The sequence below is a fragment of the Anopheles stephensi genome, chromosome 3 (genome assembly GCF_013141755.1).
Source record: "Anopheles stephensi strain Indian chromosome 3, UCI_ANSTEP_V1.0, whole genome shotgun sequence".
Classification (NCBI taxonomy): domain Eukaryota; kingdom Metazoa; phylum Arthropoda; class Insecta; order Diptera; family Culicidae; genus Anopheles; species Anopheles stephensi.
In genome coordinates, this window is record NC_050203.1 from 1,737,529 (window position 1) to 1,757,080 (window position 19,552).

The following is a 19,552-nucleotide window of genomic DNA, read 5'->3' on the forward strand; positions in this document are numbered from 1 at the left end:
ACGGAAGCCGAAATTCTAGATGGATTGAAACACCAAAAAGCGTTGGAAGTCACGATCCTAAAAAGAAAGATAGACAACCAACTAAAAAACACCCGTACAGCCATCATTACATTTAAATCAGGCAAGGTACCCCGGATGGTGGATTTTGGCCTTTACCCACTTAAAGTGGAACTATACATCCCCCGTCCCATGCGTTGCAACAATTGCATGAAACTGGGACACACAAAGAAATGGTGTCGCGGGGAAAGAACGTGCGCCAACTGCAGCAAACCGGAGCATGAAACCCCGTGCAGTGAAGTAAAATGTGTATCTTGTGGAGACGCTCATAACACACTAGACAAAAATTGCCCCGTCTTTATGGACGAAATGATAATTAGCAAAATTAAAACAGAAGGAAAAATGACGTACGGTGAAGCAAGAAGAATTAGGAGAAAACAATGCCCTACTATCCCTAGGGTCTACACGACAGAAGTGTCCTATGCACAGAAAATGAGAAATACTACCACGACAAATAGTCTCAATAATGTCGACACACACCACACTACAGAAAAAATTCACTCACAAAACAGCTCCAAAATCAACACAGAAATACTAATACCACATTCAGAAAACCACACCACACCACAGAATACAAATACCACTGCCTATGCATCATTCCCACCAAACAACCATAAAAATAAAAAAATCTACTATGACATAGATAACATATCGAGCGCATCCTTCGAATCGCAGGACTCGATATACATCGAAGAAGTGACCGAGACTACGCCAGCCATACACACAAACACTGTACACAAAATTGATCCAAAAATACTAGAAAAAAAACTATCGCCAGAAACAGAAAAAGACAACAACACTCCATAAAAAAATATATATATATAGAATTATATACATAAATCTACTTACCTATACTGCTCCTCTTCAAGATATTACAAGCTAATATTCAAAGCTTTAAAAATAACAAAGAGGAAATCCGTGAAATACTGATTAAAGAAAATGTAGATGTAGCTTGTTTACAAGAAACGTGGCTAAATCCAGACTCCATAACGAGTGCAAGGATACCTAATTACTACATACTCACACAGAATAGAGAAGATGGCTACGGAGGGTGCATGATAATTGCCCGCAATACACTTACCATCGAACGGTTAGATATCGTTACCCCCAATCCGCTCATCCAGGCTATAGCGATAAGAATAAAACAGTCCGGACTAGTTATAGCATCAGTGTATGTGAAACCGACTACACAAATAGCACGATTCAGGACACTAATCGGACAAATTATGAACAATCTTCAAAGATATAACAAAGTTATAATCGTTGGCGATTTTAACGCACACCACACAAATTGGGGAAACGATTATTGCGATGGAAAAGGCAAAGCTATTGTTGAAGAGATAAATGAAGCCAACATGATGCTAGTACACAACAAAGAACAAACGTTCATAAACCCTGACCCAGCAAAAAAGAACTCAGCCATAGACTTAACTATAGCTACGATGTCGGTTGCGCCAAGCATACAGAGACTGGTAACGGATCTACATATTGGCAATAGTGGACACAGGGTTATAATAACATCGTATAATGGCATTCAATCCCTAAACAACCAAAGAATCGTCTATCAAAAAAAGAAAATAGACGAGCAGATAGCAAACCTTCCATTCAAGAGAGGAAACAACATTAATAGCTTAACCAAGGATATACAAAGAATATTTATTAGAAATAGCATTAAGACAAAATACATACCAAAGACGTGGTGGACGGAAGAGGTGCAAAAAGCGTGGAAAAAGAAAAATGAATCGCGCACATTATACAATCAAAACAGAACACTGGACAATGCAATAAGCTACAAACGAGACTTGGCCAAGTTTAGATTCACTAAAAAGCAAGCAAAAACAAAACAAATGGAAGATAAATTGGATCAAGTAGATTCCCAAACCACTGCCACAAAGCTATGGAAAATAGTTGGGTCCATGAAGGGAAGTTCAAAAAACTACAACATCATCACCAAAGTCAAAACCAAAGCATCTGAATTTCTAAACATCAATTTCGGCCCGACAAAGAGTACAAGCCGAATAGAAGTACATCATTTCTATAGTGACAAAAATATCATAGACCTTGAGAAATGGGATAGAATTATCCACTCTAAAAAGAACACTTCCCCTGGCATTGACAACATCTCATACAATATGCTTAAAAAACTAAACAGAAAAAATACACAAGCCATTATTGATGATGTCAATAACATGTATAAGTCGGGCAGAGTAGAGAAAAAGTTAAAAACGATAAGAATAGTTGCTATAGAAAAACCAGGGAAGGACCCAAACGAAGCTACTAGTTATAGACCTATAGCCATGTTACCAACGATTACTAAGGTAACAAACACAGCAATACTGGAAAATATTTATAGCGATGTAGAAAAGTATCGACTATTGCCCGAATTTTCCTTTGGCTTTAGAAAAAACCGTGCCACTACATCAGCGGTAGACTGCTTGGTGAACAAACTGATGTATGATAGCAGAAAAAACAAACACACTGCAGCACTATTTGTGGATATAAAAAATGCATACAACAGTGTTGACATACAAATTCTAAAAAACTGCCTCTCCAACAATATGATATCCACAGAGGATATCAGATGGATCGTAGGCTTCCTAACAAACAGATGGATTGAAGTAGCAACAGAAGGTACTACCATAAAGAGAAGGATTTCAAAGGGATTACCTCAAGGTGATGTTCTATCACCAATACTCTTTAACATTTACACCAGTGAATGTCACACATTAAACGAGGATAAAATGAGAGTAATCCAATATGCGGACGATTTCGCGATAGTAGAAAGTGGAATAACAGCGTCAGCAACGAACCAAAAACTGCAAAGAGCTTTTGATCAGTTAGCGATGATACTAACCTCACTGAAACTTAAAATCAATATTGACAAAACAAAAGTAATGACATTTGACAAAAATAATAGCAGAATGCGAATCACACTAAATGGGGCACCTATCGACCAAGTCAACTCACACCAGTTCTTGGGAATTGTTATCGATAGGGGCTTAAAATTCCACGACCACATAAAAAGCCAGATCGCCAAAGCAGATAAAAAATTAAACTTCTTAAAAATAGTTTGCAATAGAACCTTCAACATCAATCCTGAGAAGGCCAAACAACTTCACCAAGCCCTAATTAGGGGAAGTCTAGAGTATGGCATATCACTGAGCTATAATGGCAATAAAAAGAAGATCAAATCGATGAATACGACACTTAACCAATCGCTAAGAAAAATAACAGGATGCTCAAAAACCACCCCTCTCAATACCCTTCATGCGATAGCGGCTGAATGGCCTTTCCACGTCAGATCCGCATTCCTCATTCAAAAACAACTATGTAAAGCAATAGCCCACTCCCTGTTCAATACACATGTTCAGATACAACCCAACACATCACAAAAAATTACAGCCCAAGAGAAAACCTATCTAGCAGACAAAACGATTTTCAATAACATATTGAAATACGAATACAACCACGCAAAAGAAGATTGGAAGGATGTAACAATAAGCACATCAATCGCTGGAATAGATGCAGGCAAAACCCAACACAATAAGGCAGTTCTATACCAAAGGAGCATGGACAATATAAACAGGCAACAGGGCATTAAGATCTTTACGGATGGGAGTAAAAAAGAGAACGAATGTGGAATAGGAATCTACATAATAGTAAACCCTCAAGAAGTGCGTAAAATGATGTACAGACTCAACTCCCCAACGTCGATATGTACCACTGAATTATATGCAATTGACAAGGCACTCACTTTATCAGTAAGCGAAGGGTGGGTTAACATTAGTATATATACCGACAGTATGGCAGCATGCACTATTTTAAACTCTACCAAAGACGAATTATTTATTGATGAATTAGTTAGTAGAATTATTCATAATTGCCAAATAACCAAAGCCAAAATACAATGGGTGCCAAGCCATGTCGGCATACATGGCAATGAAGAGGCAGACAAGCTGGCAAAGGAAGGCCTTAAATCCCAATCTGTGATACAAAATAAACTAAGAATGAAGGATGCCATAATGACTTTTAAAAACAAAGCCATAATAGAAGCCGACCTATGGTACACAAATCTATGCTTAAACAAAGGCAAAAAGTTCGCTAGATACCAACATTGCATAGAAAAGAATATGTGGCACCACAAACTAAACCTACCAGCAAAAGACATTAAAAAAATAAACCGACTAGTAGCTGGACATGATTACGGGAACTACTGGCTTCATAAAATGAAGCTGATTGAGAATGGGACATGTGAAATCTGCGATGAACCGGATACAGCTAACCATAGAACCTTTTACTGCCAAAGATATGCAATAGAAAGGAATAATTCCAGCAACATAAATGAGGAAGACTTCATCAAAGCCTGGAAAGCAAAGAATGCAAACATCATAAAAGAAGTAATCAAATTTATTAAAGAGAATAGAATAACGTTCTAAGAGGGTCAGGAAAGTTAGGAAATTGAAACTACAACAACAAATTCAAAAAGACGCATGTGAAAAAAACTAAGGGCAACTACCTCAAACAAACAAAAGCGTAACGGTTAATTCGAACCTTGTCCTAGGCAAGGAAAGGATAGGATACTTGTAGAGATTCACAATCAACCCTCAATGCCGAGCCAGCCCGGGATAAGGCTGACCTATTCAGGTCATTATCCAGCTCAAAACACTGGATTTTTCATCAATCAACAGCTTTCTCAAACAGTACAAGTACCCAACACCACAATATAAACAAAATAGACCGACCATCAAGGTGTCAACAAACATCTATACAGAATACCAACAGAAAGTGACCACAAGAACGACAAAAGATACAACAGTACAATTATAATCAGAAAAAAGGACATATGGCCTTTAGTTGCCGGTCCATACTCATTGAGGATCGTGTATCACAATCGCGGAGTAGTGCGGAAGGGCCCAGGAAGCTGGACTTCCTCACCGAACCGTGATATATCCTCACAAAGAGAAGAAGAAGAAGAAGAAGTTCTCGTTCTACTACATTTTTGCATGAAATACCTGAAAAATATAGTAAGAAATAAGCTTTATTACAGTTCAAAAAGTGTTTACTAGAGAATACTGTGATAGCTTTCAGTGTTCAGCGTTATTTGTACTGTACAGTAAATATATACATTACAACATGAACGAATTCATCCGTGGAACATGCGAGGAAATGTGTCCCAAAGCGGAGATCGACTTGTCGGTATAATTCTGTCGAATAGCCTTAGTTCTGCTAGTCTTCGCTATTTTAATGCCACAATTCGAACAATTGCAGGCGAATCCGCGAAAAGTTGGTGCATTTCTTCGAAACCGATCCCGATGCTGGGCGTCCGGGGGTGCCGGATCGGCATCGGATGGTCAAGGAGTTTTCCCGCTCAGCTGCCGACCGGCGACAGCCAAAGCCATGGGAAATACGCACTCCAGCCATGCTGCTAGAAACCATCCACTATCTGTTAACAATGTATTACGAATGTGCGAGCAGTTCCACACATCTAAACTTGAAATTAACCTAACGTTCTTTCCTTTTTCAGCGTGCTGCCTGACCCCCGGCGTCCGTACTACCAGCGGTATGAATTTATTTTCGACCGGATGCGTGCCATCCGGCAGGAGATGGTCATACAGAATCTGTCCGCCATGGAAACGCTACCGATACTGGAACCGATCGTACGATTCCTCTGCTATAGCGCCTTCCGCCTTTGTGACGCTCCGATAGCAGAGTTCGATCCAAAAATATGCTCACAGCATTTACAGGAGTGTTTGAAAAAGGTCCTCCGCTGCTACGAAGAACTTGACGAAGCGTCCAATCGCGCCGCCGATTCAAATCGCTTTGAGATGGAACGTCTGTACCTATCCTTCAACATCGGTAGCACGGAAGCAACACAATCGGCCATTACACGATACGGTGCAAGTGAACCGAAGCTACGGCTTCACATTACTACCCAGCTGGAGTGCCACCGGGGGAACTATTTCGCTGCCATGCAAAACATGCTTCAGTTTGCCCCGCTAGAAGCTGCCGTCGCATCGTTAAAGCTTCCCCAGTTCCGGCGACAGATTCTGCTCCAGTTCTCCGTTGCCTACCAAAGCCGCGTGCAAACCGTACCGCTCGAATGGTTGGAAAGCATACTCCATTACGAGGGCCGCGAGCGCACGTGCCTGTTGAACGACTGCCGTCACTATAACCTTCAGCTAGTGCCGAGGGACAGCGGCCAGCGGTCCACCGACGGTAACCGTAACTGGGCGGTGAAATTCGAGAAGGCAACGTTCGATGGTCAACGAAGCGCGGTAAGTTTTTTTTACGATCATTTCTATCCGTCTAATCAATTGAGTTGAGCTCCGCGATCGATACTGTTCGTCGTGGAGACAGTTGCGCCCCTGATAGTCGTTTGTGTGATCGCGTTCAGTACCGCTGTTCCGTTGTTACGTACAATTTTTTTTTTAGATTCAACCACGCAAAGTTCCTCCAATCGAAGATGCATTAGAGCATTGTGGAAATATTTCGAGGATGTTGCTTGATGGGTTTTGCGGATAGTTCGGTGCCGGTGGCGCGTGGTGTGATATCGTAATAAACAAAACACAATACTAACTCTCTGTTAATTGCGGTCCGATGACCATGTAAAAAGGTAGGCATTTTTTTTTTCTTCAAATTCTTAAATCGTTTTTAGGCTAATTTTCCTAAGCAATGTATCTACTCTATAATGTCCTTAGTTGCGAGCTGAATGTGTAGAATATTTTGTAGGATTAAAATTTGCTTACTCCACGCTTCCTTCTGCCCATATCACGGTTCACTAGCAGCTCTGGTAACAGTGTATCGTACTTTGTTGGTTTGTTTCGGAACTAACTGCAGCGGTTTTGTCGCCACCCTTTTTGTGCGTGTGACGGTCTATTCCCTATATGTACAGCAATGAGGATCGCATTGTTTAGCAGTATCGATCCGAGCAACAAAACACGATCCATGTGAACACCAGCGAGGCACCTAATACTGTCCATTGTGATGTGAACGGAGACGAAGCCGTATTCCGAGGATGTTTCCTCGAGTTTGGATCCTTCGGAGAGCTGATCGCTTCGTCAGACTTTGGTGTATCGATCTTGTTTGTGTCGACACCTTCCGGTTGTTCGGGCGGATGTTCCTCGTCCAGATCGACCTGCTTGATAATCTCATCCGTGTTGTACAGCACCACTCGATCGCCTAGCGGCTGCACAGGGCGGAAGTTGTGTGTCAATGGATGTCCCTCCTCGTTTTCCAACGCGCGGAACGCTTGCACCTGAAGGAGGGAGGGAGAGAGAGAGAGAGAGAGAGAGAGAGAGAGAGAGAGAGAGAGAGAGAGAGAGAGAGAGAGAGAGATAGAGTAATCGATAAGTAATCTCGCGCTTGTTGTAGCTTTCGGTAGCCATATTGTCATCCCGTGGATACCAATCGTCATTTAATCATGTGAAGCGTTAGAAGCGATCGTGACCCGACGAAACGATGATGACGAGGTAAAAATAGGATACAGCGCTAATTGCCGCGTCACAGTGTTACATCGCAGCGCAGCGGTCATAGGACGGACCACCACGTTCCGTGCAGACCACCTTGACTTGGATCTTTTTATAGATAAAAGATTGTTGATACTCTAGCCGTAATTTAATTAACAGCGGGCTACTAAGCGAACTGTTGGCGCTTGCCCTATGCGTTCGAGATTTTGCACGATCGACCGACATTTACCTGTGCGTGAGACAGCAGAATCGGTTCCTTAAAGTCGATCCATGTGACCACCTCGCTGCAGGGCGGTGTCGTCAGCGAGCCATCGTACGTGTAGTAGTGCAGCAAATCCTCCGCAATCAGGTCCTTGAGCGAGGGTGGTGCATCGAACCGGGCCGACAGATGGCTTCCGGTGACGTTACCAAGCAGTTCGATAAATTCCTGATACATCGGGTTGTCTTCTGGGGCGATTTCGTAGAAAAATGCCAACACGGTCAATCCGTCGGGATAGTTGAGTGCCGTGCGGGCGTTCTTGTAATCCTGCTTGTAAAACACAATGTGTAGCTCCATGGGAAAGCTAACGAAAGCAGAAGGGTCACATCACATCAGTAGAATAATATCCGAAGTAGGTTAAACATTCCGAAAGCAACTCCCACCTACCGATGGTTGTCGATCATGTCCTCGCTGCCAAAGGTATCATTATCACCCCAGTGGAAATGAAGCTGCGAATATTCGTAAACCCCGGAAAGCGGTCCACCGGACACGGTCGGCGTCACTTCCGACTCCATCGTGACGACCACTAGAAGCGGAGGGAGGAGTAGATACAAAAAAGAAAAACAGTTGAACCCGTTTAGAGACGTGTCGGTTGAGGTTGGAAAAAGCTAATGATGCTAATTCGAAGCACATCACGCTAGGCGTGACCGTCATTCTGCACAATGGCACGTGGCGCGATCGCAGACGCCATCAAAGATAGGCGAAGGATGTGTTGTATTGTGGTGTATTCGTGGTTTGTCATATTGATTAGCAATTTCAGGGTTGACGACTTCATACTTCAATCATACCGATCACCGTACAGCAAGACGAAACGCATTGCCTCTACCGACTCCATTTTGAAGTTCGATTCGCAAATTAAACACTTCATGAAGAGAGCAGTAAATGGTGTTTAATAACACCATGCATGCGTTTCGGCCTATCACTGTTAAATGCACCCAATACTCATCGCTTTGCCTGACGATCGTCTCCTTAACCTTCGTTAGCCAATTGACAGAGCACAAAACACATGACGCGTACTAATTAACCTTCAGGGCGTTGGTTTCCGCGGCAAGGCACGCCTTATCAATACACCTTTTGAAAGCGACTAATTTAGGGTGGGTTCTAATTAGTGTTGGAAGCAACACCGAAGGTGACCAAAACCTTTCCTAGTAAAATGGTGAAATATTTCACATCAGGTTGAAGTTGCCTTCTACAGCCAGAATGCGGAAAACGAAGTCGCTTCGTTACTGCGCGCAACACCCTTTAAGCCACTTACCGGTATGGCCGTTGTTGGTGAGGTTCGTTTCCCGAGGTGCGACATCGAAACCCTGAAACACTAGCGGTGGTAGGTTGACCTTCTTCACGTCCAGCGAGTTGATGTTGATAGGGCTCTGGTGTTTACCGGTGCAGGTATTGTACTGTTCACCCCAGTGGGACGGTCCTGTTGTAGACGGTACGAGAAGATCGGAATGTCTATTAGCGATCAGGATTCAATTCTGGTCTGAAATGCATTGTAACGATCTTTTGTCGCTAAGAGCTGTACTCATGCGAGCAAAAACCTTACACGTGAAGCACGTGTAGCTAACGCTGGTTACAGAAAATGGTTTATCGTGTGATTGGTCCTAACTTCTGCTTTTCATTAATCATTTTGCGCTCTTTGTAGCATTCCGTACTACTAATCCACAGAACGTCCATCCAGAACGTCACACTGATGCGCAAGAGTTCTAAGTAAACGACCTGTGCCATACAGGCCGGCGGGTGTGGAGGGCGACTCGAATCAATTATTCATAACTCGTACGCGACACAACATCGACAAGTGTACAATTTAATTATCTCACGCAAATGGAGCACATGTGGTTTGTCAGTGGCGCGCATCAGCGGGAAGAGACGCACCGAGGCCCCCGATTGATCCGATTGTGAAAGCAGTGCGGTGGGCATTACATGTGCCGTGCAGTCCAGTCCAGTCGGTCGGTCAGGTGCATGACAATGCACCATGGCTGGATGGAGGACTTGGTGTGGGCAATATTTGTTCTGCCGGTGCTCAATCGCACGTCCCTCTTCCGGCGATGGTGTGGTGGATCGAATCCATTTATCTGATGATCGTTTCACGTGAGGCCCTGGATGTAACGCTGGTAATGTGTGTCCCAGCGCCAGTCCTACGGGAAACACTGTGCCGAGGCTCCCACCGAAAGCACTCCAGAGCACTCTAATAGGCCCCCCGGTTTCGTTTCCTTGCGGTGTGGTGTCCCACCGCACCGATAGTATTATGTCAACTGGATGGAATTAGATTTTAATGAAATAATTGTGCATGGCATGGGAATTGCAAGCTGTAATGCATTTTTTTCGCACTCCACCCCACCACGCTCTGCACGCATGTGCGTGTTACGATGGGGAACAGATTCCGATGGTGAGTGCCCACACTGTTCGAGGGATTATCTTACACGGGAGGGACACTTAATGGCCTGTAAGCGTCAAATTTGTAGGCAAATCGTTCATCCGTGTTAACCTTACCTTTATCGCCATCGTATCCAAAATCCTGTGCATGACCGTAATGGACTGTGGAAGAGAAACGAAAAAAGAGGAGAGCGATTAGAAAGGATCAAAAAGACGGAAAATTGAACCTCTGTACGCATACAAAAACTAAGCCGTAATTTATGACGAATGGTAATGGTTTTGTGCATGATCGATGTTTATTTCTTTTTCAACTATTATTACACGTGTTGCGTCCAACAAAAACAAAGAGGTCTCGGTTCCAACGGTGGTCATGGATTTATGGCATGGCCACATCCAATCTCGCTTCAAAAGCCGTGACGTCGTATCTCTTGCGGTCGTACACCAAGATATTGCATACTTGCATTGCATGGGAACGCTTGCAATACTTCGCTGCGCCGTCATACCGCGGTTCCAGGGTCGGGTAAGATGCGAGACATCCGGAGATTTTGTCGAGTGCCTAGCGCCGAAGAAGTCATACCCATTAACGTTGGGGTTTTCTCGGTGGTACAAGCATGGTCTAGTCCATGCCGCGCCGCAAAGTTCCTGAGCAAGTTGTTGTCTCTCCACCCTACAACCTACCCCCCTTTCCCCCATTTAGCACTGTGTTACGTTGTGGTGCTGCTGCAGCGTGTGGAAATTGTGTTTGCCCGACGCGCGCACTCTGTGCCAAACGCGCGTATTGGAAAAATCAATTTGACTTCCTGATTCGTGCCGCTCCCGCTGAGTGTCGTGATCGCCGTGTCTCGGCTGGATTTCGCTCACATGCACTGCGCTGCTACCACTGTTTGTGGTAGCAATTTTCATGTACAAAAACCTGCAAACCGTCACAATCAGCGTGCGCGCTCGGCCGCATGTGATGAAATTACCACGGCACTTGAGCGCGGCCTTTTTTCGGTAAACCAGTGGCCGCGTGCATGGCGCGGCTCGTGATCATCGGCATAAACATGAGTCGTGCTCCGTAGCGTACACTTGGATCGGTGCACTAAATCTCGCGTCATTTGACCTCGACGACACACTGGCTGCGTGCGGAGGTTATTGATTAACCCTGAACTTGTGCGCGGAACATCCAGTCCGATCCGTGTGTTATCGGATCTGCGCATACTCTCGGACCTCGGGATAATAAAGTCATCCGGTACAGCGCGGTGATAACACGCCACCATGCGATGGGCGGTGATATTGATCCCTTTGTGTGCTCGTCGCCCTGCTTTATTGATTTAATTGAGAGCGGACCATGAGAAGTCGGAGCAGAGGATACTTGATACGCTCAAGGGTTGGAACATTGAAATCCGAAAACTCAACGGAACTGCGCTCATTGATGATAATCACCTTCAACAGTGGTGATAGAATGGATCACACCGTCTGTCCCAGGCAGAGGAAACGTGAACGTTCTCAAAGTCCAATGCACACGCTTAAATGTTAGCCCGCAGACTGTTGGCCTTTCTCTCCGGCCGTTTGAAGCAGCAGCCTGGTGCAGCACAAGATCAAGTGCAAGTGCAAACGTCTCCCAGGACGTGGCAATCCCAACGCCACTAATTGACAAGGGCCACCCAATCAGCCGCCGCCTGGTTTATGGATGTTTCGATGTACACATTACCGTAGGCGTTTGATTGCATTTTGTGACCATTCCGCACAATTCCGCGCGGAAAAACGACACTTGCTGTGTGTGTGTGTGTTTGAGAGAGGAGACAAAGTCCGCTGACGGGGACCGCCCTCACTACGCTGATACAATTGCTTCTAATGACGAATTATTAGCGCAATTGACACTCCATCGTTGGCTTATTGGGGCGTTCGCGAGCATGATGCGGGCTGGATCTTAATGACCGCTGCAAACGTTTACTTTCTTACGCGGCCTTTCTTTCCTGACTCATAAATCAAACGCGTCGATCATTGCGGCGGTGTGATGAGTTTTCCGCCAGTGCGAAGTGAGACGTTGGTTCCGACTGCAGTTGTCTCATTAGCTCGTTTTTTTCACAAAGTAAACAACGGAAAGAATCTCAGAACTCGGTTTTGGCACGGATGTAGGCGTTTTAGTGCAGCGATCATTAGGGACTAGAATCAACTACTCCATCATATCAATGGTGCATCGATAATGCATCGTTTAGGATGTATCCGGGAAGGGCGGTCAACTTTTATGGTGCTGCACGCGGAAGTTGACTAATTTATTCTAACGTTCCGGGGTCTATGTACGTACTACACAAATGATATTCGCAATTTAGACGCAATCAAGCGGCAGTAATTTGATATGCAATCACTTGCAGAACGTCACCCCACGCTGTATGGCTATCTCAATTGATTTCCCTCTTAGAGATAGCACTTTAAAACTTAAATGAATAATTTTGTATCAGTGGAATTCTCATTTAAAATAGTGCTATGTTTCATGGACTGAAAAGAATATTTGATCCTAAAAATAGAATGCTTGATAGCCACCCTGATGTTGATCTTGATGGTTCATGCACCGGTTGATGGCACTAGGACACCCTGACAGTTTACTTTGATAGTGTAGTTAAGTCAAGTCCACTTGAAACATTGTTCACTTTAGTTCGGTTATGTCACTGTTTGCTCGGTTCCGCTCGACCACTTATTTCTGAGAACAATTCATACATTTTGATATCATCTACCTTTATGATGTCATTCTCCTTCATTTGCTCCGATTGGAGTACTCAGTGGGTATCGTGTAACTTTTCCAACCTTGAAGTAGGTACAGGTTCAAGCTGCAACTAGTTTACATTTTTAGGATGCAATTGAAAAACTGCAGATCCTCTTCAGTTCTCAGCTATTCTCTTGTCAGCACAATAAATCATCGCACGTTCACAAGACACAGTACGAACAACCCCTTGAAGTTCATTTATCACACATAAATTTAGTCAACAACAGATACTACCGACCGTTTAACAACGTCTCAACCTTCTGAGAGGTGTCAAAGTGTTGAAATGTCGACCCGGCTTTTCCAGTGGAAAAGCTCACCCGTAAGTCTCACTCGCTCTTCAACTTTAAAGGGCTTCTGTACGCCGTGAAGCCAATGTGATCAGCTCACGAACAATGCCTTCATACCAAGTGGAGATCGGCCGGGCTGGAGCGGTGAGCGGTGGAAAATAGCCAAATGATTTAATGTGGAAAACGTCGTTTAACCTTCCGGCCTCAGGTTCAATGTCAACGATGCAATCGTTTAACGTCCATCCATGTATGGGCGATAGGAGACATCCAAGCGTCGTCACGCCGGAAAAGATGAAAAATTGCATCAAAGCCAACGTCTTTGAAATGATGCACTAAAATCCGGAAGTTGACGGTACGATCCGGATATCTTAGAAGCGACGAAAGACAGCTGACCGCTGGGGGGGAATTATCGCTGTCCCTTCTGGGTTCACGGTGGGAGGCACCAGTAATCTTCGATAAATGTGCGTCATCAGTCAACAGCTCTTCGCGGCAGTTGTAGCGGTTTAATGAGCTCTGTTTTGGATATTGCTTGCCGATGGCCGTTTTGTTTTTGTTTCGCTTCTTTCTTATTTATTCAACGTCCTTTAACGACTAGTTCATGTCCTCCTTGGGTGGAAGTGGTGGGAAAAAAATATTCCCAATCCGGTAGCAACTGGTCGAAACTGATAGCATCTGCATGTGGGAGTCTCTGTTCGTTGAGGGTACAAGCAGCTTGCAGCTTGTTATGTTGTCCTACATACTACGTTCCGTTTGTTTGTTTTTTGTAGCTTTAAACCTGCTTTACTTTCTACATTGCTGATTACACACCGGAGAATTTGACAGACTGTTAAATTCAACTCTATACCGGTTCCCATTTCATCCCTTACCAAGCCGTTGCCATGGCCTACGTCTAGGTGCTATTTAAGTTCAAGTTCACATTTTTGACTCACTGCATAATCGTTTTGCTCACCCGACTCACTCGCTGCATCGTTCCTCGCATTGCCCAAAAAATATTATGTCACGGTTTGGCACCACAGAAGAGCAAAAACTCAGTCGTCCCCCCATTCAGACAACATGTGATGGGAGCGAAGCACACAGCTGTTTGATGACGGCGTGGACGGTGTTGCCCAGTACTCGGTGTGTTCTAAGTACGGTCACAATCAGTGTACGCGATGAATATTCACATGAGCCACCATCGACAGGAAATGAACGGTGGGATGGAATAAAATGGTGATTTCTATCCAATGCAACACAGGTGAGACAAATTTTGAATAGTGATCAGCTGACGATCATGCGATCGACGCATGCATTTGCTTGACGTGGAAAAGAAATATTATTCCGGGTGGGTTGATTTATAATTATTACAACCATTTTAAGGCAACAAATTTGTTGAGAATGTGATTGTTGACCATCTGTGATCTTTGTTTTAGTAGACGACCTCAGCGAGTCTCGTGGCGCTCTCACACCACTTAGTACTGAGTACAGAACTCGCTCATATTAACGGCTTTGTCAGTATTAAATTTATCTTCCCCTTTGGTACCCTTCTATAGGAAAATCCACCGAATAGAGCTAGTAAATATGACTACACTACTACTCTACACGCCTTTGAAAGATCACACTCGATCTTTACTTTGAATTCTCAAGTGGTCGTGAAATTTCGCAGTCTCTCCCCGCAGATACTACGATAATATTTATAGAAGGATAGCGTGATCCAAAATCAACTGTCGCACGAGAATTTCATTCAGGGGAAGTCCTATTTTTCAATCGCGTTCGAGTGATTCACCTTGCAAAATGGTGCCCCACAAATATTGCGCTTCTTAGTGAGGAAAATGAGCTTCAGAAAATTCGAAAGGAAAACACTTGTTTTCCATTTGTCCCTCGTTTCATGAGCAGCACTGCTCACTTTAACCGATGTTTTACTACCTTGCCGGCAATTTCGTGCGGCTCATGTTTCGCATTATTATTTGCAAATGCCTGACCGTTTGCCCCGCCTGCCAACCCAGACGGAGCGCAGCAGTTGTACCGTGCCCAAGTGATGGTGCTACCAGCAGTAGGCCAAACCCTCACTCAAAGTCTTGAGTCTGTTGACAAAACCGTGCCGCAAAAAAGCAAAATAAACCAAAATAAAGTAAACCTCCTCAGTTGATTCTTGATGGTTCTTCGGTGCAAATGATTTCTGGGCGCAGTATACACTCTGTACGCTCCTCAGATTCACTACCATGCCGAAGCCTATTTATAGGAAAAGTGCCGTAAATAATTAAAGCTGTCAGCATTTGAGACACCCACCAAGACACACAGATGCCTCGCCACACAGTTTGGTGCGGGCGCGGCGCATCGATCAGTGATCGTGATGCGCCTGTCGGGATGTTATTATGTTTAAATACCGCTCAATTTCATCTGAGATAAGGCAGCGGCGGTATCAGCTGATGGTAGGCACGTGTGCAGAGGGATCGCCGAAGAGCAGCTGGGCAGAGAGACAGAGAGTGAGTGAGGAATTATGTAAAAGCGAGCATCCACCTCCCGTGGGGTTCGAAGCATGATCCCCGAGGTTCGACCATTGGATCGCCTCGCGCGTTGTCAAGAGCGTGTATAATCCCCGTGCGTTTATTATCCCAATCGTATTATTTGCAAACTTCCTCCCCATTCTCTGAAGGCAGACACTTGCGGACGCGGTGTAACCACCAGTCAACTAGCTTCAATTGAATGAAATTTTTGCAAGGCCTCCAAATCCGGCCTCGTTCGTGCGGTGATGGCGGTGAACTGTCTGTGGCTTCTATTTCGGTCGCGCGCTGGGATGCGATATTTGAGGTTGGGTCTTTTTTTGGGATCAACCACAGTTAAAGCTTAAAGTTAGAGAGTTCCAGCTAAAGAAGAGCTGGTACCAAGCAACAACTCACATTACATGCACAATCGGTAGTAGCTATTTGTTTTGCATATGGACGACATTTTTCCGGTTCGTTTAGTGTTTCCTCCACCGGTCACACTATTCCACTGGTCCAACACAATGGATTCGTGAAATAAAAATAAAATTTAAAACTCCAACATCAGATGTTCCGTCTGTCCTTCTCCAGATACCACCCTGCCGAGAGGAGGAACCGACCAGGGCAGAAACCGGAGCGTGCGGAGAGTGTGGTGTTAAATTGGAAAATTACCTGATAATACCAAAATTGATGCGATTAGCATAACACCACCGCCACTACTGCTGCCACTAGTGCCTCTTCTTCGGTGGCTTCTACTACAATGGCTGACGCTGGCCGTTACCGTCGTCTCCGTCGCCATCGTAATGCTGTGGTGTCTGAGATATGATATGCGGGTCGTGATGCGTGCCGTTTATTTGGAGATCGTCTTAAGGTTCTTTAGTCACGATCACGAGTGCTAGTGATCACACACGACAGCAACCAGATGCAACTTCACTCTGCAACGACAACAATGATGATATCCATCAAAACAAAATCAAAATTCACTCGCTCATTTGCAGTTCACTTCAGTTTTTGTTTCGCGCTTGTTTTTCATTGAACAAGTTCCGCGTCTTTTTCCACGATGCCACCACTGTCTAAATCGTTGGCAAAAGACGCCCGGACGATGATTCGCGATACGGTTAATCAATAAAATCAATTTATTTCTGCCGTCACAACCATCCGCACAGACCCGCACGTGTGGTCGGCTACGTCCGAAAGGTGGTCCCCACAAGTCCCTGCGTACTGACGGGTGATGCACCCCACCCACATGCAATTGAAGGAGAATAGCTATAATCGCACGCACATCGACACTTTCACCCGCTTCGGAAGTCAATTCGCACAATTCACCGTAACACATAAGACCACAGACACACTCACACACACACACACATACACTTTTTGCACAATGGAAGCACGCACGAGTTCTGAAGGAATTGGAATATAGCGGTCAGTGTTGAAGCTCCAATCGTTTGCAAAATGCAATTTTGAACCTCATTATGTATGCCTGCCAAGCTAAGCTGCACGTACCGGGGGAACCGTACGAATGTCCGCCTTTCGCCTTGAAGTTATTTTTCTTTCACACAAACTGCACTAGCCGAGGCCGGGTGGAAATCACATATCCCTTCACTAAAAGAACAATTCTTGAACTTGCTTGCCCACCTGTAGGTAGTAATGGGATGTGACCACCTCTGAGCACGAGATCAAGAAGACGGGTTGCAATATTCCCTGTGTCGCGCTGTGTCCTAGCCCTGCGACGTCCAGTGAAGAACTGAGCCGTGTCTAGCGGGCACCCGTCACTGATAAAGTGTCACAGCGTTTCACCGTTCGAACCCGCTTGCTTTTCCATCGGACGATCTGATTTTTCTCCCGAGATGCGAACCGCCTTCTCTTTCACTCGCTGTCGCACAAACAAACAGAACAATGTACGGTTGTCGTCTGGATCGGATGAAGCTGTCACCGCGCGCAGTAGAGTAGGTCTTCGGCTCCGACGCTAGCAGGGGACGATCGTTGGCCGAATGACCGACAGCGAGTACCCGTCCTCCTACAATAGGCCGGCACGCACGCACGGATTCGCCACACGAAGCGAGGTTTGAGAAACACTGCCGATCGTTCTTATCGTGCTTTGCACAGGAAGCAGCATTGCAATCACTCGCCGCAATGACAACCGTATCGGGCCGGACATTTTTAACATAGTTCACCCAACCAGGTTCTGCTTATCTTTCAAACATTTCTACCTTTCGGATGTGAGATAGTAGCTTCCGTTCTATTTTTGTAAAGGTAGTTTTGGTGCTTTATTCTATCCCAAAATGGATCTAAGCGTAGTTATCTCTACAACGGAACTGATCGTCACACTCCCCTGTGACGTCACCATGCTCTCCAGAAGTGAGCTAAACGACCTCAGAGACACTGCAACACACAGCGCCACAAATTTGGAGTGGCCGGCAAGCTGCTAATTTATTTGTTGATTGTTGCAATTGTCACGTTTGACGTATTTGCGCGCGAAACCAAAGCACGTTGTGTCTGTTACCAAAATACCTGTGTCTCTGTTCATGCTAGAGTGAAGGTCTAGCGTAGTAAAAGCTTCTTGCATTTAAGACACCCATGAAAGCTCTAATCAGCAGCAGCAACAGCTATTAGTGTGGCTTATGACGTGCTGGTCTAAATGTTGCTTCGATCTTTACTTTTACTTCAAGGTTCTTTACCGTGACGCATCTTCGAACTGGGTGTTCGAATTTCATATCGATTCTCTTTCCGTTGCTTCTTGCTCATGGATCCACGCGATCCGCAATAAATAGATGGTGCTAATTTCCAAAAAATCAACCTCCACTAGCTCCGATAACTGATGAAGATGTTTCCTCCGAATGGTTCACTGTATCCGGTTAACAACAAACTTCATTACGCCTCACCCATATGCCCATCGATAAAAGAAAAAGCTCGCTCGCGGGTGGATTTGTCAGCGCTGATTGTTGTAAGTGGTGCTTTTACTAGCTGCGCCAGCTGTTGCATTCATTCGTACGCTCGTGTACGTTCGCTTAAGTGCTCTTCGTGGCCAGCGGTGATTTATATTGTTTTCGTTGCATCTCTTTCACCCGCAATCGGTCGGTTTTGGACGGTTCGACCCACCACCCTACAAAGTGCAACATTTCCCACTCGCTGTACCGGTTGCCGAGCTTGGGAAACTAACGCGGGCGCTTCTTCGCCATCGCCGGCGCCATCTTCGTCCCCGTGATTGTTGTGTCCATCGGCACATTAACAACGTCACACGAGCGGAAACGGATGACCACCTCGAGGGTCCACCTCTCTAGAGGTCGAGGCTTAGAACGTTAAAAATGCAACATGATGCTCACCACCTACCTTCCACCGACCTCTGCTCTGTTAACGCAAATAGGTGAGCGTGCACGTGCAAATGCAAACAGGACGACTTCAGGACACTAACTACATGCCACGATGTCAATCCTTGACGTCTTCCACTGGTCCTCTGTAGTAAAATGGAGGAAGAACAATTTAATGCAAGTCCACTGGAAAATTGGACGGGATTGTCCTAAATGAATAAATGAAATCTATTCAATTCTGGTTTGTTTGTGGCACGCCGGGAAGGTCAAGGATAGGGTTATACCCACCAACTGTCAATGTAAATGAAATCTACTGATGGCAATGTAAATGAAGGAATGCTAATAGGCTCTTGCTTGCTTGCTTCTCCCTACAATCCATGCATTTTCTCACTCTTGACCTACATCAATGGAATTTCCTTATGAAAAACAGAACAGGAAAAAGGTATTTTCAGTATAGAAAACTTACCTCTCCTTTGTTTTATCATATTGTTATTTTAGATAAAATTTATTTTGCTATTTTTTATATTAATAAAGTAAAAAACCGTTTCGGTTTGAACACATTTTTGAACCACCCTGTTCCCACCGTGCGATTCA

The 19,552-nt window shown here is 44.8% G+C and overlaps 2 protein-coding genes across 12 annotated transcripts; one reads left to right on the top strand and one right to left on the bottom strand.

Moving 5' to 3' along the window:
- Nucleotides 1-4,695: 4,695 nt before the first annotated feature.
- LOC118512142 (SAC3 domain-containing protein 1) lies at nt 4,696-6,633 on the top strand. Of its 6 annotated transcripts, none has more exons than XM_036056171.1 (5): nt 4,801-5,081; nt 5,139-5,249; nt 5,326-5,511; nt 5,582-6,332; nt 6,490-6,627. In XM_036056171.1, the coding sequence occupies exons 2-5, from the start codon at nt 5,191-5,193 to the stop codon at nt 6,577-6,579; spliced, it is 1,086 nt and encodes a 361-aa protein (XP_035912064.1). In that variant the 5' UTR covers nt 4,801-5,081; nt 5,139-5,190; the 3' UTR covers nt 6,580-6,627. The 6 variants fall into 6 exon arrangements, with proteins under 6 accessions (XP_035912063.1, XP_035912066.1, XP_035912067.1 ...); XM_036056169.1 differs by having other exon boundaries at nt 4,943-5,081; nt 5,139-5,253; nt 5,326-5,522; nt 6,490-6,633; XM_036056170.1 differs by having other exon boundaries at nt 4,696-5,249.
- Nucleotides 6,634-6,640: 7 nt separating this feature from the next.
- On the bottom strand, nt 6,641-17,669 carry LOC118512141 (carbonic anhydrase 7). Of its 6 annotated transcripts, none has more exons than XM_036056166.1 (8): nt 17,286-17,546; nt 17,020-17,050; nt 16,320-16,582; nt 10,273-10,317; nt 9,038-9,202; nt 8,170-8,308; nt 7,753-8,086; nt 6,641-7,312 (listed from the first exon to the last, which is right to left on the bottom strand). In XM_036056166.1, the coding sequence occupies exons 3-8, from the start codon at nt 16,444-16,446 to the stop codon at nt 6,968-6,970; spliced, it is 1,155 nt and encodes a 384-aa protein (XP_035912059.1). In that variant the 5' UTR covers nt 16,447-16,582; nt 17,020-17,050; nt 17,286-17,546; the 3' UTR covers nt 6,641-6,967. The 6 variants fall into 6 exon arrangements, with proteins under 6 accessions (XP_035912059.1, XP_035912057.1, XP_035912058.1 ...); XM_036056164.1 differs by having other exon boundaries at nt 16,930-17,050; XM_036056165.1 differs by having other exon boundaries at nt 17,154-17,546.
- Between the last annotated feature and the right edge of the window lie 1,883 nt (nt 17,670-19,552).